The sequence below is a fragment of the Lithobates pipiens genome, unplaced genomic scaffold (genome assembly GCF_037356315.1).
Source record: "Lithobates pipiens isolate NorthernLeopardFrog02 unplaced genomic scaffold, aLitPip1_a1.2 Scaffold_3, whole genome shotgun sequence".
NCBI lineage: Eukaryota > Metazoa > Chordata > Amphibia > Anura > Ranidae > Lithobates > Lithobates pipiens.
In genome coordinates, this window is record NW_027507790.1 from 274,979,281 (window position 1) to 275,007,011 (window position 27,731).

A 27,731-nucleotide genomic window follows, 5' to 3' on the forward strand; every position below is an offset into this window, starting at 1 on the left:
TGGGCATTCCATATTCCCTTTACCCCATCCAAGTTTAATTCCTCAATAAAACAACAAAAACAAAGCTGTTGGACTGTTCATTGTCTGGAGAGTGACTGGAAGTGAATTCCGGGGCGGAGCAGGGTGAGAGGTGGAACTACTACACTCAGCGGCCCCACAGGGGTACAACTTCAACAAATGACACCACTTGTTCTGTGTAGCTGAATTATTCAAAGTTCTGTTCATTCTGATCGGCACTCATATTAGAAAAGTAAAGCTAAAAAAAAAATCACCTAGACTGTACTTAGTTATCTATTGGACACTTCATATTACGAACATATAATACATTGAAGTGATCACTTACCTGTGTATACCGATACAGACTAAGTAACTGGGCCAACGCATGACTTGAATGGAAATTACTGTCACCAATAAAACCAGCCACTTCTCCATGTCCCTTACAGTAATAGTTAGGAGCTTCCTTTTCTCTAGACAATATCTTTGTGGCATATCCCAATGTTTTCTTCGGATCAGAACATGTACTAAATATATGATAGCCCAGGGTAACATTCGGCAGAAGATCGGGGTTCTCGTTAATTTCCTGAACAACTAATTTCATCAGCAAGATGCTTTTGTACTCTTCAGGGTCAACGCTGCAAGATATTGAGAGGTTTTTCAAACAACACCAAATAGTTAATTATGAGATTACAGTTTGGCCACATCCCACAAAACTAACACAAACTGTTTTTCACAAAAAACGAAGGAAAGAGAAAGGAATAGAAATAATATGAACAACTAAAATTGATAGAGCCACTAAAGTGTGGATGTCCTGGTTTGGAAATCCCATAATGATGTGTCAGTTAGATGTTAGGTTATGGCCCAAAGCAAGGGACAAAGCCCACCTGATCCCCATGTATCAAATTAGGTAGGTGTGGACATTTTTGGTTCACTAAGACTTTGGTGAAGACCTTTAAATCGGCATGTAACCGCTTTCCACTTGCCTTTTGTAATAATACGGCCAGGCGGGAGGTTGTATTATTCTTTGAACTTGTACATGACCAAGGGGGCATGCAGCACCATGATCTGTAATTGTTATATTCTTTGGACACAGTTAATCACATAGTCTAGATCCAGGTAAAGGACCAATCTCAGTGGCCCTTTACCATGTGATCGCTGTGTCCAAACACAGTGGACCACAAAAATGTAAACTATGGCCGGTACTTGCTTTTACTAGTTCTCCTTACTCAGACACAGACCGCATGTGAGAGGAAGAAGAGAGATCTGTACCAGGATCTGTAATTTTAACAATTCCATTGTGATTTCCTGTGATCTTTACATTACCCTACTTTACATTGTTACACACAGAGACCCACCTGACAGTGCCCTGAGTAAAGCCAGTGTACCTCTCACACCAGTGCAGTTGTCAGTGCCCTGAACAGCCACACCAGTGCAGCCATACACCGTATCCCTGATTGCAGCCACACCTATTCCAGTGTCACTTGAGCCAGCATACATCATGTCCAAAAAAATATACACCAGGAAAGAGGCCTTCCACTTTCTGGAAGAGAAGGAGAGAGGGGCAGTGTCAATCTAAGTGCAGCAATGATACAACCAGTTAATTAAGGAAAGTAATACACTCACTAAAATGTAGGTAACGTGGGCACATCAAAACATGGCAGCCTTGTGGTTAGAAGAGATCCGAGAGGCAGCTGGTGAGTGCAGTATCATCGTACCCGATGGCGTTGGTGGTTCCCGGGGTCCCAGGTCGGAAGGAAGGGTGCAGGAGGAAGCTGTGTACACATTCGGAGATTGCCTGATGAAGAAGCATGCATGCTCTCAATGCATGCAGCCTCATTCTCATCCAGACACCATCCTAACAGCTTCCTCCTGTGCCCTGCCTTTCGGACCTGGGACCCCGGGAACCACCAACGCCATCGGGTACAATGATACTGCACTCTCCAGCTGCCCCTCCAGATCTCTGCTAACCACAAGGCTGCTACCTTTTGATGAGCCCATGTTATCAAATGTATTACAATCCTTGATAAACTGATTGTATCCTTGCTGCACTTAGATTGGCATTGCCCCTCTCTCTTTCTCTTCCAGTGTTCACAGAGTATCTTCTGCTCTATAGTGTTCTGCCTACCAAGTGTGTTACAACCTAGGACTAATGGACCACTGCACACAATAAGGACTTGCCCCTATCCCCACATCCCTGGTCCTTTGATCCATTTAAGCCATTGGTGTACTTGCTCGAGCAACAGATATTTTAGAGCTTCAATTATTGTTTGCTCACCTTCCAGTTTCTGACAATGACTGACAGATGAGAGCAGCGGGGAGCTCTCACTGTCAGATTTGGATTCAGAATATGGGCCAATGGAGAGAAGTGGGTCAATAACTGAATCAGAGGAAAGGATGCCTATAATAAGCATGAGGCTTTCTGAAGAGCAGGCAGCCAACAGCAGCGCTGTACATCATCCTGGTGAAGGGGCGACCACCAGCAATGCAGTACCCCTGGATGAAAGCCATAGTACTAGAAGTGGGGTGTCACATCATCCACCAAGAATCAGAGCCCATACAAGTCTCCCAGAGGCACCTACAAACCTGGTATAGCTTCCTTGTAACCTAGCATCAGCTATTAACCCCCTCTTTTACTGCATAGCCAGGCATTTAGGCCAACACCCAACATTTTACTCCATTTTATTTTTTTTCTTTATTTTTTCACCAATGTTTTTTCCATTTAATTTTGGACCAGAGCAGTCTTTTTACCCAGCAATACATCATGAATAACCCAAATTCACATTATGCCCATACATTTGAGTTGAGACATATCACAGTGGATGCATTCAAAACATTTTTGGTCCCACACCCTTAACATGGGATTACAAAAAAAAATGAAGTACACTTTTACTCAGCCACAAACCTCATTCATCCTATGTCACCATATTCATCTGTTATGTCAAGGATACACTGTTAAATGATCATGTGCCTCCTCCATTTTAGTGAGAATACACTGTGCTTTCCCAGATACCACCATGGCTATGATAAACTTTGCAATATTTGCCCACTTATTATTGTTTTTTCCCCCAGAAATTTGCTCATTGTGTACTTCTGAGAAGCATATTTGCATTGGTGAGTCCATTTTAACATTTGGCCGGGAATCAAACAATACATCCTCAGTAAAAGGGCCATATATGGGGTGAAGCTATACAAACTTTATGAGAGCCTAAGGGTATATCTATACCTAAAATGTTTATGAAGGGAAAGATAGCCAGCTGGAGCCCCCTGACTGCCCAACCTATTATATATGGGGAGCAGTGGAAAAATTGTGTGGGGCCTTGCTTTGCCATTATTCATCTATGTGGACAACATTTACACAAGCCTGACCCTTTTCCACCACCTTTACCTCCAGAAAACGTTATCATGCGGTACAGCACAAACAACTAGTAAGGTCTTCCCACAAAATCCTGCCACCAAAAGCCTTTAAGAGGAGGGTCAGTGAGTTGAAGAATGAAGAAGTTTTGGCCCTGAAATAGAGGGATAAGCAACATGTGCATGTCCTGTCCTCCATTCACTACAACACCTCCCCGCAATCCTGGAGTTCATGATTCTGTTTCCCGGCCACCTTTATATGTCTGCATGAAATTCACCAGTATATGGGATTTTTATTCTATTAAGAAATATGATATCCTGCCTGTGGACAAAATGTGGACAAACGTGTTGACTGACATTCTCTAGTGGGTTTTTGCCATAAGCCCTTGTACACACAGTCGGACATTCCGACAACCAAATCCGTCGGATAAATTCTGACGGATTTAGTCCAGAAGTGGTCCGGAAGTGGTGTTGCATACACACGGTCGGACTAAGTTGTCAGAATTTCCGGTTGCCAAGAACGCGGTTATGTAAGACACGTACGACGGGACTAGAAAAGGGAAGTTCAGCACCCTTTGGGCTCCTTCTGCTGATCTCGTGTTTATCGCGTGTTAGTAGAAGTTTGGTTAGTCTCTACTCACGCTTTTCAAATTTGTGCTTCAGATCATTACTGCTCTTCAGTTTGTGCTTGTCGGTGCGTATCTGCTTATCAGTGCGTGTAGTCAGTAAGCATTTGTTGCTCATTGTGGACTATATCTTTGTATAGTACGCTTTGATTTTCATTGCTTATTGTCTGCTTGTTTCTCGTTTTCAGTTAGCTCTTTCAGGCCTTTCTGTTTATCGGTGCTTTCTGTTGTCCGTTCTGACCAGCTGACCGTTTTCAAGCCATGTTTTGTGTACATACTCGTTGTAGAGTTCGTGATGTGCAGGGGCTTGGTGTTCGACTTTTAGCTTTGACACAAGCCCGGTCCATGAACAGGGCGAGGAGGAGTTTGTGGACCAATAATTGGTTGCTCCAGCGTGACCAGTTCTCGCACATGCCTTTGCTTCGTGAGATCCAGGAGAATAATCCTGATGATTTCAGGAATTATCTCCGGATGACAGACCCCGTTTTTCACCGTCTGCTGGCTTTGCTGTCCCCTTATATCAGCAGGCAGGATACCTGCATGCGGCAAGCCATCACTCCGGAGCAGAGGCTCATCGCCACTTGGCCCTACTTGGCGACAGGGAGAAGTCTTCAGGACCTCAAGTTCTCGACAAGCATCTCCCCCCAGGCTCTGGGAATCATTATTCCAGAGACCTGTTCTGCCATAATTCAGGTCCTGCAGAAGGACTATATTAAGGTAAGTTTTCTCCTTTAACATCACATTCTATGTATTTAATGTTTGCTAATGTATTGTATTTCTTTCCTCATTCCCTAATTACCATGATTGCAATATGCTTTAATTGATATGCTGTGCCCCTTTGTCCTCATGCATGCTGGAAGCTTTTCAAGTTCCTTTTTTTTCCTTCATGCATATTTGCCTTCACTAACTTCCCCAGCATGCTCTTCTGGGGCCATAAACCTATAGCCTAGTCACTTAGCAATGTATTCTGTCAGCTCCATAGTATTGCTTTCCCCTAAACACCCTCTAAAATTAGTACAAATGTTATGTGTGTGCTTCAATTCATACAGAGTGCCAGGTTTTTTTTTGTTGGGCCAAACTCATTAGAAACCCCCCTCCCCCAACTGCTAGGTCAGCTTATAGCAATCCTCTATCTGCTGACTTTGCCAAACCCAATACACACTATACCTACCTTTTTTCTGGTCAGATTTATGGATCAATTCACCAAAGCATGTAGTGCAAGGGCTTGCCTCGATACTTTCAAATGCTACAGTTTAAAGTTTTTTTTTCTCCTTTTACTATCTTGATAGGTAATAGCAGAATGTCAAAATGTGCTTCCATTTGTTCCTTTTTTTTGTATTATGACACTTCTTACCTGTCCGGTGGGCTGCCAATAGTGTAAGTAAGGAGGGGATGGCCAATGTATCACACATTATTTATGCATTCAGCTCTCAATGAAGTGGAGGGGGTTACCTGTCCAAAACATACCCCCCTCCAATTTTTTTGCAATGGGCCATCAGATAGGAGGGGGAGGGGTGGGGGGGTGAGGAATCTCATAAGGGGACCTTATACTTTAGGCTTTAAATACTCATTTCCAAAAATGTTATACTGATATTGGCCAACAATGTTTGTGTCTAATCTGCTTGCAATGTTGATGTGCAAAATTACACATTTTTTTCTTGTTTGACTCCACAGTTTCCTTCAACGCCACAGGAATGGCAGACTGTGGCCTCCCACTTTGCCAGCCGTTGGGACTTTCCCAATTGTGGAGGTGCAATTGATGGGGAAACACGTCCACATCGTCCCACCCCCCAACTTGGGGTCCTACTATTATAATTACAAGGGGTGATGTTAGCGGTGGTGTCAGCGACATATGACTTGCTGTATGTGGACGTGGGGGAAAAATGGCCATATATTGGATGGTGGAGTGTTCGCACGGACGGAATTCTACTGGCATCTCCAGAGTGGCAGTCTGGGCTTGCCACCTCCAGAGGAGAATGTAGAAGGACTCCCGTTCATTTCATCAGCTCTGGCAAACCACCTGATGTGGCCTTTCTCGATGAGGACCCTTACCCCGGATCAGAGGATCTTTAATGTGCGGCTGGCCAGAGCCAGAAGAGTAGTGGGAACACTTTCGGGATAATGGCCAGCCGGTTCCGCCTATTTTTGACTCCAACACACATGGCAGAATATAAACTAAATCATATTGTGCTTGCCTGCTGCGTTCTACACAATTTTTTGAAAAAACATTCCAGAGACTATGTGGCCTCAGTTGGCCCTGATGCAGACTTGATGGAAAATGTGAACCTCACGGCCCTTGAAGCTGCTCATCCTGACTTGCCCCCCAAGCGCCTGTGAGGTCTGATCCAGATATGTGGAGTACTTTGTGGGTAGGGGGGCCATTGATATGCCAGACAATGTCTGAGAGACATTTTTTTAATACATTTTTCTTTGAAACTCCAATAATCTTTGTTTTCATTTACGGCTTGGCTCTGTTTTAGGTGTCTCCTAGGTTTTTTTGTGTTTTTTTTGGGCCTTTTTCTACAACAGTGCAAACCCAAGTTCAGAGCAAGATGAGCTGACAGTCTCGTCTTTAGATAATCTTATTATGTTGTGGGTCTGCTACACAAACAAAAATATTGCTCATTTTCAGCACCATGGCAGAAATATGTGGGGTCATGAAAATGACGTGATTGGGAAATATTAACATCACTGTGGGTGTTATTTACTAACGGCAAATCCACTATGCACTACAAGTACACTGCAAAAGTGCACCTGAAACTACACTTGGAATGCAAAGTGGATTTGCCTTTAGTAAATAACACCCATTGCCACAGAAAACAACAACTTTACTACAAATACTGCTTTTGCACATTGAAAAAGGAAGCCACACATTGTTGATAATTTAACTTTTTACTCAAAGCACATTCACATGTGCGTTTAGAAAAGGGTTTTACAACAAACCCACATATTTGGTGTATATAAAACATTATTTTGGGTAACATTTTTCAAACTTTGAAAAGTGAAGACAATATCAGGCATGAGTATGTACAAACTATGCTGATATTGCCTCCATCAGATGGGGTGTCACCCCTGGAAAAGCCAAATTTGGAAGATGCACACAAATTGAGAATCAAAAAGTGGCCAGTTTCCTCCCGATCCCATGCCTAATGTCAACATGTGCCATCTCCCATCATGGGGTATCAATGTACGTGTTTTGGGGGTGCAACTCCTTCATCTCAGCAACTTTAGTAGCAAGGAAGGGGTTGCACCCACAAAACACGTACATTGATCCGCCATGATGGGAGATAGCACATGTTGACACACTGTGTGCATCTTCCAAATTTGGCTTTTCTAAAAATATATAAAAGTGTTTTTTTTTTATTTTAAAATGGATGCGAGCTAGTTTTGGGTGTTTCAGACTCTCTCTAAAACATCAATGATGTTCTTCATTTTTTGTTTCGCGATTGCACCCCATTATCTCCCCAATGAGGATCTGGGCACTTTCACTGGTAAAATGTGATTCTTCTTCCACAACATCCCCATCACCTAAAAAACAAAAAACAAAAAAAAACACACACCATGTATTATAAATATGCCGACATACATTGATTAGCTTACCTGAAGCTGTGGTCTCCGACACTCACCCGTGGCGGTAAAACCAAATCTACATGGGTGCCACGGGTTACATGCTTGACGGCCGTCAGAAGGTTCACCCAGTGGGCAGTAAAAGTGATATACCTTCCCTGCCAGTGTTTGCTAGACCACGTGTCTGTGGTCAGATGTATCTTGGCACCGACACTGTGTGCCAGAGATACATTCACTTGCCGCTGAACATGGCCATATAGCTCTGGGATGCCCTTCTCTGAGAAATACTTCCTTCCTGGGACCTTCCATTGTGGTGTTCCAATGGCCACAAATTTTCGAAAGGCCTCCGAGTCCACCAGTTTATATGGCAGTAGTTGGCGGGCTATGAGTTCTGACAAGCCAGCCGTCAACCGTTGGGCAAGAGGGTTATCCGGCGTCATCATTTTTTTACTTTTGAACATTAGGCCCACGGAAGCCTGCCTTTTTGCAGAAAAACGTGAGCTTGGCGTGATGGAAGGTGGAGTGGAGGACAATTGTGAGGAGAGAGGAGAAGGAGAAGTAGAAGACGAGGCTGAACGGTGAGAGCCTGGAGGGTGGCTTTGTATGCTCCGTTGCTCCCACTGGGCTCGGTGATGGCTGCTCATGTGCCTTCTTAAGGCGGTCATCCCTAGGTGAGTGTTGGGCTTACCGCGACTAATGCGTTGACTGCAAAGATTGCAGATGGCAACATTATTGTCAGCAGCGGACACGTTAAAAAAAGCCCACACTGCAGAGCCATGTGCCGGCGTCCTGGGAGCGCCAGATGTGACCATACATGGTTGATGCCTCGCTCCTGATACATTAGCAGTCTGCTTTGTCCCTCCTGTGCAATGTAAGTTATTCCTGCTTCTCCTCCCTATCTGCTGGTCCATATCTCCCTCTGAACTCCCCTCCTCTTCCTCTCTTGTGGGCACCCATGTGACATCACTAGACACGTCATCATCAACGTCACCTTCCCCACCGCTATAAGTAGAGATCTCGGAGTAGGCAGCAACACCGGGGACCAATCTCCTCCTTGGGCTGATCTGGGTACTGTCGTCAGACTGCTGAGTGGCGGTTCTTGCTACCTCCTCTTCCTGATCCAATGCCAAGAGTGGCTGCGCATCAGAAATGTCTTGATATGGATCGGAAAATAATTCCTGTGACTCAAGCGGAAGGTATGTGGTGGTGGTGTTGTTGGTGGTAGTGTCTTTGGGGGTGCACATAGCAGAGAGTGAAGAAGAGGGTGCAGATCGGGAGGATGAGGAGGGTGCAGAAGAGTAAAGCCGCGTACACACGTAGTGGTATGTCCGACGTACTTAGTCTGGCGGACTTCCCGCCAGACTGTCTGTCGGACTTTCTGAACGGGCTACTTGCCCACACACGGCACTTTTTGAGCGGACTAATACGACGTACTAAGTCCGCCGTACTATCCGCCCTACTTTTGAAATGAACGGACTCGCCCACACACGCGGAGGAAAGTCCGCTCATTTTGAGCGCGTCACCAGGTAGGCGGGGCCCGCGAAGGAGACGTCGCTGACCCCGCCGCCTGGTATGGACTTAAAGAGGAACCCCAACGCCGAAAAAAATCGGCGTGGGGATCCCCCCAAGTCCACAACAGACCCTTGTCCGAGCACGCTACCCGGCCGGCCAGGAAAGGGGGGGCGAGCGAGCGCCCCCCCCCCCTTCTGAGCCATACCAGGCCGCGTGCCCTCAACATGGGGGGTGCCTTGGGGAAGGGGGCCGCGCGGCCCCCCCACCCCAATGCACCTTGTCCCCATGTTGATGAGGACAAGGGCCTCTTCCCGACAACCCTGGCTGTTGGTTGTCGGGGTCTGCGGGCGGGGGGCTTATCGGAATCCGGGAGCCCCCTTTAATAAGGGGGCCCCCGGATACCGGCCCCCCACCCTATGTGAATGAGTATGGGGTACAATGTACCCCTACCCATTCACCTGTGAAATAAAAGTACAAAAAAAACACAACACATGAGAAGAACCGAAGAGGGGGACAAGACCCCCGAAGTCGGAAGAAGAGGCCGGCGGCGAGGAAGAATGCCGGGCTCCTCCGCTAGCAAAAGAGCTACAAGAAGATAGCGGTGGAGTCCGGCGAGAAAACCCCCGAAGACGGAAGACCCCCGGAGCTGTGCAATAAAGTATTTTATCTCGTGTGTTTTTTTTATACTTGTATTTCACAGGTGAATGGGTAGGGGTACATTGGCCGTTGGTTGTCGGGAAGAGGCCCTTGTCCTCATCAACATGGGGACAAGATGCTTTAGGGTGGGGGGCCGCGCGGCCCCCCCTTCCCAAAGGCACCACCCATGTTGAGGGCACGCGGCCTGGTACGGCTCAGGAGGGGGGGCGCTCGCTCGTCCCCCCCTTTCCTGGCCGGCCGGGTAGCGTGCTCGGACAAGGGTCTGTTGTGGACTTGGGGGGGAACCCCACGCGGATTTTGTTCGGCGTTGGGGTTCCCCTTTAAGTCCATACCAGGCGGCGGGGCCAGCGACGTCTCCTTTGCGGGCCCCGCCTAACTGGAGACCCGCTCAAAATGAGCGGACTTTTCTCCGGGCGGGAAAAGTCCGCTCATTTCAAAAGTACGGCGGACTAGCACACACACGGCCGGATTGTCCGTCGAAAGGCGAGTCCGGCGGGAAGATTGGTGTGCAACACGGCATTCTAAGTCCGCCGTACTTTCGGGTCAAAAAAGTATGCCGGAGTCTACACACGGGGGGATTGTTTGGCGGACTTGAGTTTGCCGGACTTTTCCACCGGATTGTTTGATCGTGTGTACGCGGTATAAGGCTGAGTGAGCCACTCAACCAAGTCTGGTGCGTCCTTTAAAGTAATTGAACGCACCTTCTGCAACTTCCCACTTTGGCTCAAGCCTGTTGCTCCTGCCCTACCCCTACAACCCCTGCGGAAGGGCCTGCCTCTTCCTCTGCCTGTCATTTTTTAAATGACCCTGTGACAAAACTCTCAGTCCCTATACTGATAAAGGACTGCTGAAGTATAGGGCAGCAGTCAGCAGTAGTGCACCTCAACCCTATATATTGTGGACCTATACCAGTCCTTAAGGAATAGCAGACTGTACCTCACTCAATCCTATGTACTGTAGTACGCTATACCTTACCAGTCCTTATATGGACCTTTGTGGAACTAGTAGGTTGTGAATGATTAGCAGACTGTACTTCAGTCCCTATACTGATAAAGGACTGCTGCAGTATAGGGCAGCAGTCAGCAGTAGTGCACCTCAACCCTATGTATTGTGGACCTATACCAGTCCTTAAGGAATAGCAGACTGTACCTCACTCAACCCTATGTACTGTATTACACTATACCTTACCAGTCCTTATAAGGACCTTTGTGGAACTAGTAGGTTGTGAATGATTAGCAGGCTGTACCTGAGTCCCTATACTGATAAAGGACTGCTGCAGTATAGGGCAGCAGTCAGCAGTAGTCCACCTCAACCCTCTATATTGTGGACCTATACCAGTCCTTAAGGAATAGCAGACTGTACCTCACTCAACCCTATGTACTGTAGTACACTATACCTTACCAGTCCTTATAAGGACCTTTGTGGAACTAGTAGGTTGTGAATGATTAGCAGACTGTACCTCAGTCCCTATACTGATAAAGGACTGCTGCAGTATAGGGCAGCAGTCAGCAGTAGTGCACCTCAACCCTATGTATTGTGGACATATACCAGTCCTTAAGGAATAGCAGACTGTACCTCACTCAACCCTATGTACTGTAGTATGCTATACCTTACCAGTCCTTATAAGGACCTTTGTGGAACTAGTAGGTTGTGAATGATTAACAGGCTGTACCTGAGTCCCTATACTGATAAAGGACTGCTGCAGTATAGGGCAGCAGTCAGCAGTAGTGCACCTCAACCCTATGTATTGTGGACCTATACCAGTCCTTAAGGAATAGCAGACTGTACCTCACTCAACCCTATGTACTGTAGTACACTATACCTTACCAGTCCTTATATGGACCTTTGTGGAACTAGTAGGTTGTGAATGATTAGCAGACTGTACCTCAGTCCCTATACTGATAAAGGACTACTGCAGCAGAAGGGCAGCAGTCAAGTATAATATTCTTTCTATATTTGGAAGAAAGAATATTATACGTGTACAAGCCTATTACCATACCAGTCCTGAAAATAACCTTTGTGGACCTAATAGTAACAGCTACTGATTAAACTGACTGTCCCTCACTGCCACACACAGCTTCCTGCCTGTCCCTATTTAAACTGACAAAACACAGGCTGCTGGAACAATAACTTGAATAGCACTCAAAACTATATCCTGTACTACTTTACCATACCAGTCCTGAAAAGGACTTTTGTGGACCTAATAGTAACAGCTAATGATTAAACTGACTGTCCCTGCTGCACACAGCGTCCTGTCCCTCTCTCTACACTGACAAAAGACAGGCTGCTGCAACAATCACTAGCACAGCAGTGCCTCAAACCTATATCCTGAACTGCACCTAACACCTATACCATGATACCAGTCCTTAAAATAACTTTTGTGGACCTAATAGCTAGCGATCTGGGTCACTGCAGTCTCTCCCTGCTCCACACAGCAACCTCTCCCGATATTGACATATGAAAGAATGTAAAATGGCCGCCGGATCGGGTCTATTTATAAGTTAGGGGGAATGACCAAGTGTCCATGTGCTGTAATGTCTCAATTGGCTGTCCTGTACCCCATGATGGATGTGTCATCATAGGTCAAAGTTCTTTTACACAGTAAACACGGAAGTCTGCCGGGTGAACGGCGGCAATAGTCCGCCGATCGAGCGGACCGCGAACAGCCGAAATTCGCCACGAAACGACCGCCGGGCCAACCGTTCGGCCATCCCTACTGTGGAGTGGGTCGCCATAACTTTCTCCACCTCTTGGACTCTTCCTGTTATTGCTTGAATGTCCACTCTGAGGTCTGAAACTGACGCCGTTTGGGTGTCTTTAATATCGGCAGCCACCGATCGTAGATCATGTAGGCTTGGTTGTTGCTGGGGCGTGAGGACAATGCCATCTTTTCCTGGCGGGGTCCGCAGACTAGAGCTGTGTGTCGGGCCTGTTGTTTGTGGGGTGCCTCATGACGCCGTCATGTTGCCGGCCTGGGTCCTGAACATCTCGGGTATATTCTGGCTTAGGCGCCCAGAATTTTCCCTCGGAGATCTGGAGCGGGGGCCCGAAGAGCCACGGGAAGAGGTTCCCATAGTTTTTAGGCTGTTTAGTGGGTGAAAATCCTCCGATGTAGGCAGATGATTCTCTCAGTCGGTGGGAGCTTAGGGATTATGCTGCCATTCTCCACCAAGGTCAGGCCACGCCCCGATAGTCTTTTCTATTTGTTAACAATTTGCAACAGTCTTGAGCTAAAAATTGTGTGTGTTTGATGAACCAAAAACTAAAATGATGTCCCTTTTTCATACACAGGAAGACCTCAGCCAGGAGGAGGGTGTGGACTGCAGCAGCCAGGAGGTGGCTGTGGAAAGTGGCAGCCAGGAGGTGGGCAGGCGTAGGAGCCTGACTGAATCCCAGGTCCCTCCCCTCCGCCTTCCACTCAAAAGGGCCAGAAAGGGGTGGAATGTGGAGGAGTTGGCTATGAAGCTCATCGGGGAGGCTTCAGCGGCCCTCAAAGCCACCCCACATATCAAGAGCCGTTTGCCGCCTTGACTGCCTGCAAACTCCAGCAAATGGAGGAGGGGCAACACCTCTTGTGTGAGGAGCTCATCATACACACCCTCAACAAGGGGTTGTTGGGCCAAAGCACACAAGCAAAACACTTGTGTGATTTGGACCATGCTCCTCCTCCTCCTCCTCCTTCTTCCACACCTCCAGCACCACAGCCACAGCCTGGAAGGAAGCGTGGAAGGAAGACAAAAGAGTGATGACCTGGGTTCAGTCTGGTCTGACAGAAGATGCAGCCTCTTGTAGGACCACAGCCTGGGAACATAGATGTCATCTGCTGCTGTTTCGGGTTTCTTGGACTTCAGGACCAGACTGCTCTCCCTCAGATATGTACTCCTCTGCCCACCAATTTTGCATTAAAATAGTTGATGTGTGCCCTGGGGGCCAAAGGCTTCGCTAATCTCCCCAGTTTCTCCAGCACTGCCTCCCTCTTTATTTGCTACTGACACCTAAATAAAGGTTTTTTTCAAGAAATACTTGCCTATGTGTTTTACTTCAAAAAGTTCAGTTTATTTGTGAGTAGGCAGGTACATTTCAAAAATACAAAGTCAAATTAATAACAAGGGGCACCAACACCAAACAACCTCCTCTAGATTAAAAAAGAAAACACCAATAAAAAGATAATAATGGTGTTGTGGTAAGTTGACACACAAAACACACCAAAAAAATTGCGAAGATAAGCAAACTGTCAAAAATGTAAAAGCAAAAAAAATAATGATTGGGGAGATATGACAAATTTAAATATTGTATTCATGAAATGAAGAAAAAGAATAAAGAAATACGTTTTAGAGAAGTGTGTGTGAATATGAGCAACAAAACAATTTCATTCTTGTAGCATTATAAAGAAAAAGAGAATGCGCTGCATTAAAGAATTTTTAACATTGCAGCGTGACGAATGTGCTATATCGATTACGAGCGGTAGTTTTACCTGACCGAGCGCTTACGTCTCAGAATTTATTCTGAGCATGCGTGGCACCTTGTCCCTCGGACTAGGCTACACACGATCGGAACTGACGCACATCGGATCATGTTGTTGGAAAATTTTATAGCTAAGCTCTCAAACTTGGTCCGTTGGATATTCTGATGGAAACAGTCCGATGGAGCCCACACACTGTCGGATTATGACACAACACGGTCCGATCTGACATTTTCCGTCTGAATATCCGACCGTGTGTACAAGGGCTAATACCTTCTGATTTGTAGACTGATAAGTAATGTTTTTAATTGATGTCTTTGGTAATTAACGGTGCTGGAAGAGGGATGTGGAGGGAGAAGGAGTGAGCAATGTTGGAGGAGGGTTTCAGGATGTGCAGAGATGAGCAGCACTAGAAGAGGGTGCAGATGTACAAATTGAGCAGTTTTGGAAGCGGTGCATGAAGTGCAGAGGAGAGCAGTGCTTGATTAGAAGTTCTGGAAGTGGGATGGAGGGGCTCAGGGGTGACCCATGTTGGAGGAGAGCTGCAGAGATTGCATTGGTTACTAGTGCTGGAAAATCAGGTGCAGGGCTAAACAGTGTGATAAAATAATTGCAGTAGGCACAAAGGTGAGCAGTGTTGGAAAAGAGTTACAGGTGGAGCACCTGTGAGCAGTGTTGGAAGGACGTTGCCTTTGCATAGGGAACAGAAGTGAGCAGTAGGGGAATAGGGTTGTAGAGAATGTAGAGTTGGTCAGTGTTGGAAAGGAGTGGAAGGGGGTCCAGAAGTGAGCGGTGTTGGAGAAGGGTTTCAAGTGGTGCAAGGGTGAGCAGTGCAGGAAGAGGGTTGCAGAGATGATTTATTTTGGAACGGGGTAGCAGTAGGGACAGTACATTGCCCCAATACTGTATATTACATATATATGTAAATTGCTCTGCATGTTACCCCCTTCTGACCACCGAACTCTCTACACTTGTCTGTATGTAACATACTCCTGATCATTGCAATCTGTACATCACATACTCCTGATCATTACGCTATGTACATCACATACTCCTGATCATTGCAATCTGTACATCACATACTCTTGATTTTGCAAAAGTGTTCGATACAGTTCCGCACACAGGACTCATGTGTAAGGTAAAGTCTACAGATTTGGAAATATCAGTTTGTAAATGGATAGAAAACTGGCTAAAAGACAGAATTCAGAGAGTAGTGGTTAATGATTCTTACTCTGAATGGTCTGAGGTTATCAGTGGTGTACCCCAAGGTTCAGTGTTGGGACCCTTACTTTTTAATATCTTTATAAATGATATTGGGTCTGGGATCAAAAGTAAAATTTCCATCTTTGCAGATGACACCAAGCTATGCAGTGGAATAACCTCCTTACAGGATGTCTCCAATTTACAAGCCGACCTCAATGCTCTGTCTGATTAGGCGACTGTGGCAGATAAGGTTTAATGTTGAGAAATGTAAAGTTATGCACTTGGGGGCTAAGAATATGCATGCATCATACATACTAGGGGGAGTACAACTTGGTGAATCCGTATTGGAGAAGGATCTGGGGGTTTTGGTAGATCATAAGCTCAATAATAACATGCAATGCCAAGCTGCGGTTTGCTAAGCGAGAAAAGTCCTTTCCTGTATTAAGAGAGGTATGGACTCCAGAGAGAGAGATATCATTTTGCCCCCCTGTTCAAATCATTAGTAAGACCTCATCGGTAATATGCCATTCAGTATTGGGCACCAGTTCTCAAAAAGGATGTGGGGGAACTGGAGAAAGTGCAGAGAAGGGCAACCAAACTGATAAGAGGCATAGAGGAACTCAGCTATGAGGAAAGATTAGAGGAACTGAATTTATTCACTCTTGATAAGAGGAGATTAAGGGGGGATATGATCAACATGTACAAATATATAAGGGGTCCATATAGTGAACTTGGTGTCGAGTTATTCACTTTACAGTCAACAAAGAGGACAAGGGGGCACTCTTTACGTCTAGAGGAAAAGAGATTTAATCTCCAAATATGGAAAGGTTTCTTCACAGTAAGAGCTGTGAAAATGTGGAATAGACTCCCTGCAGAGGTGGTTCTGGCCAGCTCAGTAGATTGCTTTAAGAAAGACCTGGATTATTTCCTTTTTTTTTTTGTTTCACAAAGTTTATTGAGTGAACCAGAACATAAAATACATCTTAGTATAAAGACATATAGTGTCGCATATTATACATGTGATAATAGTAGAGTACAGTTACAGAGGAAAATAGGAAAAATATTCATGTAGATAGTACAATATATATATATGAACAAATAAGCATATTATTCCATCATAATACTGAAGGTCAGTTGGTAGTTTGGCTAACTGTACCCAGAGTAGGGGGGGGAGGTATAGGGGTGGGGAGGGGGAAAGGGTGAGGAATAGAAGGAGAGAAAAAAAAAAAAAAAATTTAATTAATTAATTAATTAATAGATGGGGGGGGGGGGGGGGGACCGTACAGTGAGAAAAGTACTTATAATTACAAAATGTATTTCAGTTCTACCTGAGTTTTTCTCTTATAGAAGTAATTTTCTAATGGTTTACAATTGATTTATATTCCTGAGAGCTTTTATATTCTATCCATTCATGCCAGGTTGCAAAGAATTTTGTAGTTTTTTCCTGAGATACACTGATAAGTTCTTCAATCTGCTCTATGTTGTCAATTCTCCGAAACCATTCCTTTTTCGTTGGAATGGCCTCGGAGCGCCAGTGGACGGGGATACAGTGACGTGCAGCATTGACCATAAACATTGGCATTGATTTCACATAAATTTTCCTGGGGATGTCATTTAAGTGAAGGAGGTATTGTGCCACGTTAAAGTTCAAGTGTTCTGAGGAGATTTTGTTGATTGTTTCGTGAACCTCTATCCAGAAGGTCTGGAGTAAGGGGCAGGATCACCACACATGGAGCATCGAGCCCTCTTCTCGTTTGCATCTCCAGCATTTTTCTGAGGATGTGGGGGAAAACTTGTGTAGAATAGAGGGGGCCCTATACCATCTGGACAAGATTTTATAGCTGTATTCCTGAGTGGCTACATTTAGTGACCCTTTGTGTGCGTAGATATATAATTTCTCCCATTTTTTTTCGGATATTGAGATATCAAGGTCTCTTTCCCAATGTTCACATGTTTTGATGGAAAAATCGGGTGCCCCTTCAAATAGTGAGTTATAAATGATTGATATAATATGTCTGTGTGGGGTTTTCTTCGTACAAAGGTCTTCAACAGTCATTAGGGGTTTCGTCCAAAGATGCGTTGTCTGTCTGTTGGTCAGGAAGTGTCTAATTTGAATATAGTTCCAATGGGGTATTTGGAAAGGTGTTATAATGTCATGGAGGTCTTCTCTAGAGAGTATTTTCCCATTTTTGAAGAAATGTTTGGCAAGGATTTCTTTATGTGGCCAATTGTGTGAAAGAAAGTTTCTATCTAATCCTGGTGGGAAGTCAGGGTTATTTCTCAGAGGTGTGAGAGGGCTATACCAAGGGGTGGGGATTTTGGATTTGAATGTGTTGTGAAAGATTTCTAATGTGGGTCCAACTAGGGGGTGCGTTTTGATGTGATTAGAGTGAAGTTTAGGGTGGATCCACGGAAGTGACTTGATTGAGGAGGTAAACTGAGATTGTTCTAACGTCACCCAGTCCTTAACAGCTTGATGAATGTTCCAGTCTACTATACGGGTTAAGAGTGTTGCTTGGTGGTATTTCCTAAGGTCAGGGAGAGCTATACCACCCTTGTGTTTAGGGAGGTTTAGTCTGGCAAACTTTATTCTGGGGGTTTTGGCCCTCCATATAACCAGGGAGCACGCTTTACGGAAGGCTGTAAAAAAGGAAATTGGCACTCTGATGGGGATAGTTTGCATAACGTATAGGTATCTGGGTAAAATTGTCATTTTTATCAGCGAGGCCCTGCCAAACCACGAGATGTTTAGGGCGTTCCATCTTCTCAAATCATCTCGTGTTTCTTTTAGAATGGGTATATAGTTTAATTGGTATAGTTTTTTTAAATCTGAGGGAATTTCAATGCCCAAATATGTGATGCTCTTTTCAGCCCAGATAAATGGGTGATTTTTCTTGCAGAGTTCTACAGAACTTGGCTGCAAAGTGATATTGAGAGCGTTTGATTTGGAGTGGTTGATTTTTAGATTGGAGAGAAGATGGAAATGTTCCAGGTCTTTGAGGAGGTTAGGCAAGGATGTGTGTGGTTCCGATAGGAAGAGTAGCATATCGTCAGTGAATGCTGCAACTTTGTAGGTGTTATTTTGGATTTCTACTCCCTTGATGTCATTATTTGCTCTGATTTTATTTAATAGTGGTTCTAGAGTGAGGAGAAATAGGAGTGGGGAGAGTGGGCATCCTTGTCTGGTGCCATTTCGTAAGTTGAAGGCGTTCAATAGGTGGTTGTTTACACAAACTCGTGCAGTCGGATTGGAATATAGTACATTGATGTAAGATCTCATTTGGGGTAGTATTCCTATATGGTTCAATACTGCGTCTATGAAATCCCATGCCACCCTATCGAATGCCTTCTCCGCATCGAGGGAGAGAAAGAATCCTTGTTTTTGTTTTGAAGTTAACCAGTGACTGATATTTAAGGCTTTGGTCGTGTTGTCTCTTCCCTCTCTGCCGGGAATAAAGCCCACTTGGTCTAGGGTTATTAGGGATGTTAGTAAAGGTAGTATTCTGTTTGCTAAAATTTTCGCATAAAGTTTTACATCAACGTTAATTAAGGAAATCGGCCTATAGTTTGTGACCTGGGTTATGTCCTTGCCTTCCTTGGGTATTACAGTTATATGGGCTTCTAGTAGTTGTTTGGGGGGGCGTTTCTCGGAGTGTAGTGATTGAAAAGATTTCAGAAATTGTGGTTTTAATATTTCGATGAAGGTCTTGTAATATTGTAGGGGTAATCCATCAGGGCCTGGGGCTTTCCCTATTTTCATCTAGCTTAAAAGCTATAAAGCTCAAAGCTTTATAGCTTTGTCTAGTTCCGTGCCAGAGATCGGTTCTTCAAGTTTTTGGGCAGTGGCGTCTGAGATTCGGGGTGGACTATATTTACTTAGAAAGTCTTGGATAAGGTTGGCTCTTAGGTCTGAATTTAGCGGACTTTTGGGATTGGAAGGGATATTATAAAGAGACTGATAATATAATTCGAATTGTTTTGCAATCTCCACATTCGAGGATTGTAATTTGCCTTGTTTGTCCATTATTTGGTGGATTGTTGCTGAGATTTTTTTGTTTTGTACTGCTTTAGCGAGCAGTCTCCCACTCTTGTTTCCTTGCTCATAGTATATCTTGTGTCTTAAGATATATTGCCTTTTGGTTTTGATATTTAATTCATCTGCGAGTAGTTTTCTCGCATTCGTAAGCTCCTCAAATGTTGAGATTGCAATAGTTCTTTTATGTGTTGTTTCAAGATTATGGATATGTGCTATCAATGAATTTATTTTGGATTGTTTTTCTTTCTTTATTTTGGCTAGTTTTTTTATAAATTATCCTCTGATAAAACATTTGTGGGCCTCCCACTGTGTGATTGTTGAGGTTTCTCCGTTATCATTACGAGCAAAGTAATCTTTTAGTGTTTCATTAAACTCTGAAATATCTTTTCAATATGGAAGTGTTCAGTCTCCATGTTTTTGTGCTAGTGTTTTTCTCTGGGAAAGTTAGAGTCATGGTGATTGGGTGATGGTCTGAAATGGTCATTGGTTCGATGGTACTGTTGGTCAGGAGGGATAGGTCTGATTGTGTCATAAAGAAGTAATCTATTCTTGAATACTTTTGATGAACGCTGGAAAAGAATGTGAAGTCCTTGTATTGGGGATTGAGAGTTCTCCAGGAGTCGTGTAACATAAGGTTTTGTAACTGAATTTTAATTTGCTTTAATGCTCTGTATGGTAGGCTCGACGCTCCATTTGGGGTGTCTATTGCGGGGTTTAGCGGGATGTTAAAGTCACCCCCTAGGATGAGAATACCAGACGCGAATGTCGTTAGTAGGTCTTTGATTTTACGGAAAAAGACTACCTGTTTAGAATTTGGAGCATATATATTTGCAATAGTGATGGGGTGATGGCCAAGTTTACCTTTTAAAAATATAAATCTGCCTCCAGGGTCAGTCATAGAGTCCTGGAGTTGGAATGATGTCTGTCTGGAAATCAAAATTGAGACCCCTTTTGTTTTCCCTTCGGGGTTTGTGGCGTGGTAGGCAAATGGGAATCTTTTGTCTTGTAGTTTCGGGAACTTTTCGGATTTAAAATGTGTTTCTTGGATACATATGATATTTGCTTTGTGTTTATGGAGTTCATTGAGTAGTTTGGTCCTTTTTTCAGGTATGTTAAGTCCTTTGGCATTAATTGAGAGAAGTTTGATCATTAGTGGAGTGGAATTCTGTTTACAGTTAGTCATCTTAGAGTTTGGTTGTATACTTCTAGGTGAATGGGTATGTTTCAGAGAAACAAAAAACTAAAATAAAAATAAAATTAAAAAAAGGGGTGTAGAGGGGGAAAGGGGTGGGGGGGAGGAATGTGTGAAGGGGGTTTGACCGGGGGGAGAGATAGACCTGCTAGTCTACCCTTTTAGGGATCCGGTTTGTTCAAAGAGCAAAGGTGGTTGCCCTTTGTGTGAGAACGGGGTCTACTCAGGGCTCAATGGATGCTTGTGGTTGCTAATTGATTAGCGGTATACTAAAAAGAAAGAAGTTTTTCCTCTTCTCTCTTGTTAGTTTCTTCCTTTCTTTTTTCCTTGTATATTTCTCTTCTTACTTATGGAATAACTTCCTGCACTCGGGAGAAGTCATTGAGATAATGCTTAATTAGATTAGGGCGTTTTCTTGATAGATTGGGCCAGGGTAGGGGTTGGTAATAGACCTATTATCCATTAGGACGTTTTAGGGGTGAGTTATTGTATTTTAGCCCTTTGTGTACAAATGGAGAAACATGACGGGGCAGATACAGTGAGGGTGCACCAAGACATATGGCTTGAAAGAGACAATCAAGTATTTCAAGTGTCTACAAAAAGCTAGTGGAACGGTTGACTAACCTTTAGTGAAAGCCATTTTGTCTAACCTATGAGAGGTTTGTGTCAGGTGCACCATATACTAAGAACAGTATACCAACAATGAGACATAGCGGTAGTTTAGGTTTGTGTTTTGACTTATACCTATAATATCAGGTGTTAAACTTTCCTCTATGTCTGTTTTTGACCATATGAGATAGTATGTAGCGTGGAAGCGAGTAGCTGTGATGTATGATAGTGATTGGTGGCCTAGTTGAGATATCGATTGTGTTGTCAGTGAGCTGATCTAAGTGTCTCTCCTAGCGGAATATAGGAGGGTAGAAGATTGGTTGCAATCTACCGACTAGGATATATACCATCAACCTTCCGAGGGGGAGGAGATCTCCCTCAGGCTTATCGCCATAAATAACAACTCTATAAGAATTCTGAACTTTAAACAATTTTAACCCGTATCAACAATGCATGTATCTTGATCATCTTATACTCAGTTCTATTATCGAGATAAACATATCTACGGTATTGAGAACACATACATACGAACATTCTATAATATATAAAGACATAACTAGCAGGCTGTGTTCTGATCAATAAGTTTGTTAACCTTAGAATGCAGAGAAAATTGCATTTTGTGACTTTAACCCTAAATTGTAATTACAGTCAAAGCGACAACAAGACTTAAGCCGCTTACACACGGGCGGATTGTATGGCCAACTTAGTCCGTCAGACAATCCGACGGACAGTCCGTCCTACTTTCGAATGAACGGACTTGACCACACACGGATGCACAAACAGTCCCTCGAAATCTTGCGCGATGACGTGTACAGCACGTACGACGGGAAGAAAATAGGACGTCCAATACACAGCAATGCAACCTTCGGCCGTGTAAATCCTTTCTGAGCATGCGCCATACTTAGTCCGTCCAACTAGCCTACTCACGAGCGGATTGTTTGCTGAAACCAAAGTCTGACGGACAATATTACGGAAATTCGGAAATACTTAGTCCGCCAGACTGCACGCTGAAAAAGTCCGCTGAAGCCCACACACGAGCGGACTGTCCGCTGAAATGTGTTTCAACGGACTAAGTTGGCCAGACAGTCCGCCCGTGTGTACGCGGCTGTACAGTTTGATTTCATTTCCATTAAAGATGATTCTGCCTTTTTCTCTCGCTTTTTTAAGAATTGCTTCCTTCAGGGGGAAATTGACCAGGCAACAGATTATGTCTCTAGGTGGGTCATCATCTCTACCCCTGGGCTGCAGAGCTCTGTGGATCCTTTCGAAATTCAATAGGGGAGTCAGGGGGTCTGTCCAGGATGTCATTAAATAGTGCGGCAGCAGTCTGTTCAACTGGGTTTTGATCAGTCATTTCTGGGACTCCTCTGATTCTAATATTGTGTCTCCTCCCCCTATTGTCCAAATCTTCAATGCGGCGATGCATATCTATGATGTGATTTAGATGTATGTCAGCGTTTTTTTGTACCTGCTTTATTGCTTCTGCCTGATGAGCTGAGGCTTGCTCCATTGCTCCAGTTCTTGCTGCTATGCCTTGTATGTCTGCTCTTATTTCATTGATGGCAGCGGAAAAGGAGGCTTTTATGTCCATAGACATAGCTTGAAGGTTGGCCTGAAGGTCTGCTAGGCCGAACGGTTGGGGCTGGAGTGTTTCTTGCCTTTGTGATCCGTTCGCTCCGTTCGCGGTGTCCGCGATGGCCGTGGAGCCACCGGGCGGCATGGGCGTCTTAGGCGAGGCCGCAGCTTTGAGGCCTTCTCCGTGCGACGTACGGAACATCGCTGGGATGCTTACTGGCGGCTGCTGCTGATGCTCCATCTGTGCCTGAGGCGATGGGGAGCTCCGATCCGCTGATCCCTGGCGTGGATGACTTTAAATTAGCCCTGATTGAGATAGATTATTCTCCCGAGTGCTGGAGCTCAGGGATTAGGCATCCATCTTTGTCCGGAGTTAGGCCACGCCCCCTTATTTCCTAATATAACTGGGTACTAACATTTATAGGTAAAGTTGATCCAGGGAAAGTCCGATTGCCTCTCAGGGGATCAGGAAGGATTTTTTTCCCCTGCTTTAGCAAATTGGATCATGCTCTGCTGGGGTTTTTTGCCTTCCTCTGGATCAACTGTGAGTATAAAATTGGGTATATGGGATTGTATGATATTATTATTATTATTATTATTATTATTATTATTATTATTTTGTGGTTGAACTAGATGGACTTGTGCCTTTTTTCAACCTGACTAACTATGTAACTATATATGTATATACTCCTGATCCTTACACTATGTACATCACATACTCCTGATCACTACACTATGTACATCACATACTCCTGATCATTACACTATGTCCATCATATACTCCTGATCATTACACTATGTACAGCATATACTCCTGATTAGGGATGGGCTTCGTGTTCGAGTCGAACGTACGTTCGACTCGAACATTGGTCGTTCGGCGTTCGCCGAATTCCGAACGTTTGTGCCGTTCGCGGCAAAATTTGTGTGGCCCACAATGCACTGCGATGGCGCAGTGCATTGCTGGCTCATGATTGGCCAAGCATGCACTGTGACCCCGCATGCTTGGCCAATCGCAGCGCCAGCAGCGAGGAGAGCCATGATTGGCCACGGGCGTCCTGCCTGTGGCCAATCATAGCTCAGGCTGTGTAGTGCACGCCCCACACTATATAAGGCCGCCTTTGAGGCGGCCTCGTGTAGTGTGTTGGCATCTGAAGCAGTGGGTGTTCTGTGTACCTTCAACACAGTTACACACCAATCGTTTTTGGCTGATTTCCTATCTTGCTCTTGTGTAGTGGTTACTGTCTGTGCCCTGACCGCAGTATACACCACTATATTCACCTCACCTATATAGCTAGTGATCTAGCTTTAACAATAGAGCTTGCAGTCAGTAGTGTTAGGAGATAGTGCGTGCTGTCTGCGTGCTCTGTACCCAGTACATACCACTATAATCCACCTACATAGCGGTTCTCTATTTGAGCCCAATTGCCATCTGCAGGAGTTATTGGAAGTTGTGTGTGCTTCTAGCACAGCACAGCACAGTATACATCTGTATATACCCCTTTAACTCTGCTGTTTTCTGGTTATTGTCTGCGTGCCCTGACCGCAGTATACACCGTGATATTCACCTCACCTATATAGCTAGTGGTCCATCTTTAATAATAGCGCTTGCAGTCAGTAGTGTCAGGAGATAGTGCGTGCTGTCTGCGTGCTCTGTACCCAGTACATACCGCTATAATCCACCTACATAGCTGTTCACTATTTGGGCCCAATTGTCATCTGCAGGAGTTATTGGAAGTTGTGTGTGCTTCCAGCACAGCACAGTATACATCTGTATATAGCCCTTTAACTCTGCTGTTTTCTGGTTATTGTCTGCGTGCCCTGACCGCAGTATACACCGTGATATTCACCTCACCTATATAGCTAGTGGTCCATCTTTAATAATAGAGCTTGCAGTCAGTAGTGTCAGAAGATAGTGCGTGCTGTCTGCGTGCTCTGTACCCAGTACATACCGCTATAATCCACCTACATAGCTGTTCTCTATTTGGGCCCAATTGTCATCTGCAGGAGTTATTGGAAGTTGTGTGTGCTTCCAGCACAGCACAGTATACATCTGTATATACCCCTTTATCTCTGCTGTTCTATAAAAAAGGCATCTGCAGGAGTTAGTGGGTGTTGTGTGCCTCCAGCACAATATAAACTACCCAACTACTGTTTTACCCAACTCCCTTCAGGCCATTACCATGTCTGGAAGGCCAGCAAGGAGAGGCAGACAGGCGCGAGCCGATAAAAGAGGGCAAGCAGGCTCTGTGTCTAGAGACAACAGTGCTGGTCGTGGACGCGGTGCATTGTCATCAGCACGTGGCCATGGGACATGCTTGTCCTTCTTTTCTGCAGCTGGACATGTTGAACCGCAACATGCCAATGACTTGGTAGAGTGGATGACCAAGCCCTCTTCATCCTCCTCATCCTCTCTCACCCAGTCTCAGGGTAGTAGCAAAGCAGCTGCCAACACATCGTCTTCCCTCCTCTCAATGTCATCATCAGTGACTCCTTCCCTAGACCCACCACGTCCTCCTGAGGAGTCTCCTGAACTCTTTGAGCACAGTGTTGGGTACATGCTCCAGGAGGATGCCCAGTGTTTGGTGGGCTCTGATGATGACACTCAGCTAGAGGAAGGCAGTAGCGTGAGCGCAGAGAGAGGGGATGCTCAAGAAGGACAGCAATCTGGCAGTCATGTTCCACAAGCTGCAGCATACTGCCAGGTTTGCTACAGCGATGAAGAGGGAGGGGATGATGAGGGCACTGACTCCACGTGGGTGCCTGGAAGGAGGGAGGAGGAGGAGGAGGCACATGTCCAAAGAGGCAGGATGCCCTCTGGGGGTCAGCTTAGGGGCAGCACACCAACTGAATCACACCGCAGAGCTCCGCCTGCGCAGAGTGCTTCCTCTGCGCGTTATTCTAAAAGTTCTTTGGTGTGGGCCTTTTTTGAGACGAGTGCATCAGATCGCACCGCTGCTATTTGCAACATATGTCTCAAGCGTATCTCACGTGGCCAAAACATCAGCCGCTTGGGCACCACATGCTTGACCAGACATATGTTGACCTGCCATGCAGCTCGTTGGCAAGCGTACCTCAAAGACCCACACCAAAGAACAAAGCGGACCTCTCCTTGCTCCTCATCAGCTGGCATCTCCAACCCCACTAGACCTTCAGTCCTCTCTGAAACCTGCTCTGAGAGGAATGAAGGTGTAGAATTAGGTGTGTCACAGCCAAGTGCTTCCGGGAACTCTGCTAGTGGTACATCCACATCCGATTATAGCAGGCAAATGTCCCTGCCCCAGCTGCTGGACCGGTGGAAGAAGTTTACTCCCAGCCATCCACATGCCCAGCGGTTGAATGCTAGCTTGGCTAAATTGCTAGCACTTCAACTGCTGCCTTTTCAGTTAGTAGACTCGGCCCCCTTCCGTGAGTTTGTACAATGTGCGGTTCCTCAGTGGCAGGTCCCCAAACGCCACTTTTTCTCATGGAAGGCGATTCCGGCTCTCTACCGGCATGTGGAAGGCAATGTCCTTGCCTCGCTGGACAGGGCGGTCAGCGGTAAGGTGCATATTACCGCTGACTCATGGTCCAGCAGGCATGGACAGGGACGTTACCTGTCTTTCACGGCCCATTGGGTCACTCTTCTGGCTGCTGGGAAGGATGCAGGACAAGGTGCAGTAGTGTTGGAGGTTGTTCCGCCACTACGCCTCCAAAATGCTACTATTGGTTGTGACACACCTCTCTCCTCCACCCCCTCCTCTTCTTCTTCCTCCATGGCCTCTTCCAGTGCTCTGTCCTCAGAACCAGCGGTGCTCCGTAGGCGTTCCAGGGGCTACGCAAGTACGCAGGCAAAACGATGCCATGCTGTGCTTGTGCTGGTTTGTTTGGGGGACAGGAGCCACACTGGGGCGGAAGTTTTGTCAGCTCTGCAGGGGCAGGCCGAGAGGTGGTTGACGCCACGCCAGCTTAAGCCAGGAATGGTGGTTTGCGACAATGGCACCAACCTCCTCTCCGCCCTCCGACAGGGACAACTGACCCATGTGCCCTGTGTAGCTCACGTCCTTAACCTGGTGGTGCAGCGGTTCTTGGGCAGGTACCCCGGCTTACATGATGTCCTGAAGCAGGCCAGGAAAGTCTGTGTGCATTTCCGCCGATCATTTAATGCCTGTGCTCGGCTGGCTGAGCTCCAAAAGGAGTTGAACCTGCCCAAGAACCGCCTTATATGTGACATGCCCACCAGATGGAACTCAACATTGGCCATGCTGCAGCGGCTGCACACGCAGCAGAGGGCCATCAATGAGTACCTGTGCGACTACGGCACCAGGACAGGGTCAGGGGAGCTCGGTTTTTTCTCACCACGCCAGTGCAGCATGATCAGGGATGCATGCACTGTCCTGTCACCGTTTGAGGAGGCCACAAGGATGGTGAGCAGTGACAGTGCATGCATCAGTGACACTGTACCTCTTGTCCACCTCTTGGAGCATACGCTGCATGGAATAATGGACAGGGCACTTGAGGCAGAACAGAGGCAGGAAGAGGAGGACTTCCTTGCCTCTCAAGGCCCCCTTTATCCAGACAGTGTTCCTGCTGTGCCACCCATCACACAGGAACAGGGTGAGGAGGAGGAAGAGGAGGAGGAGGATGATTGTGTCAGCATGGAGGTGGAGGCTGGCACTCAGCATCAGCATCAGCAGTCTTATAGGGATGATTTACAGTCCCAAGAAACACGTGGACTTGTACGTGGCTGGGAGGAGGTAGCTGCGGATCATGTTGTCCTTAGTGACCCAGAGGACTCCGGACCGAATGCCTCAGCTAACCTACGCTGCATGGCCTCCCTGATCCTGCAAAGCCTGCGGAAGGATCCTCGTATTCTTCAGATCAAGGAGAGGGACCATTACTGGCTGGCCACTCTCCTTGATCCACGGTACAAGGGTAAGGTTGCCGACCTTATCTTGCCATCGCAGA

The 27,731-nt window shown here is 45.7% G+C and overlaps 1 protein-coding gene across 1 annotated transcript in view; it reads right to left on the minus strand.

Annotated features, from left to right (window-relative positions):
- LOC143941275 (taste receptor type 1 member 3-like) overlaps positions 1-27,731 on the minus strand; it is a 189,677-nt gene that overhangs the window by 149,897 nt on the left and 12,049 nt on the right. The window contains exon 2 of the mRNA XM_077463312.1: positions 344-632. Coding sequence (XP_077319438.1) covers positions 344-632 — 289 coding nt within the window. The remainder of the gene's footprint in view (positions 1-343; positions 633-27,731) is intronic.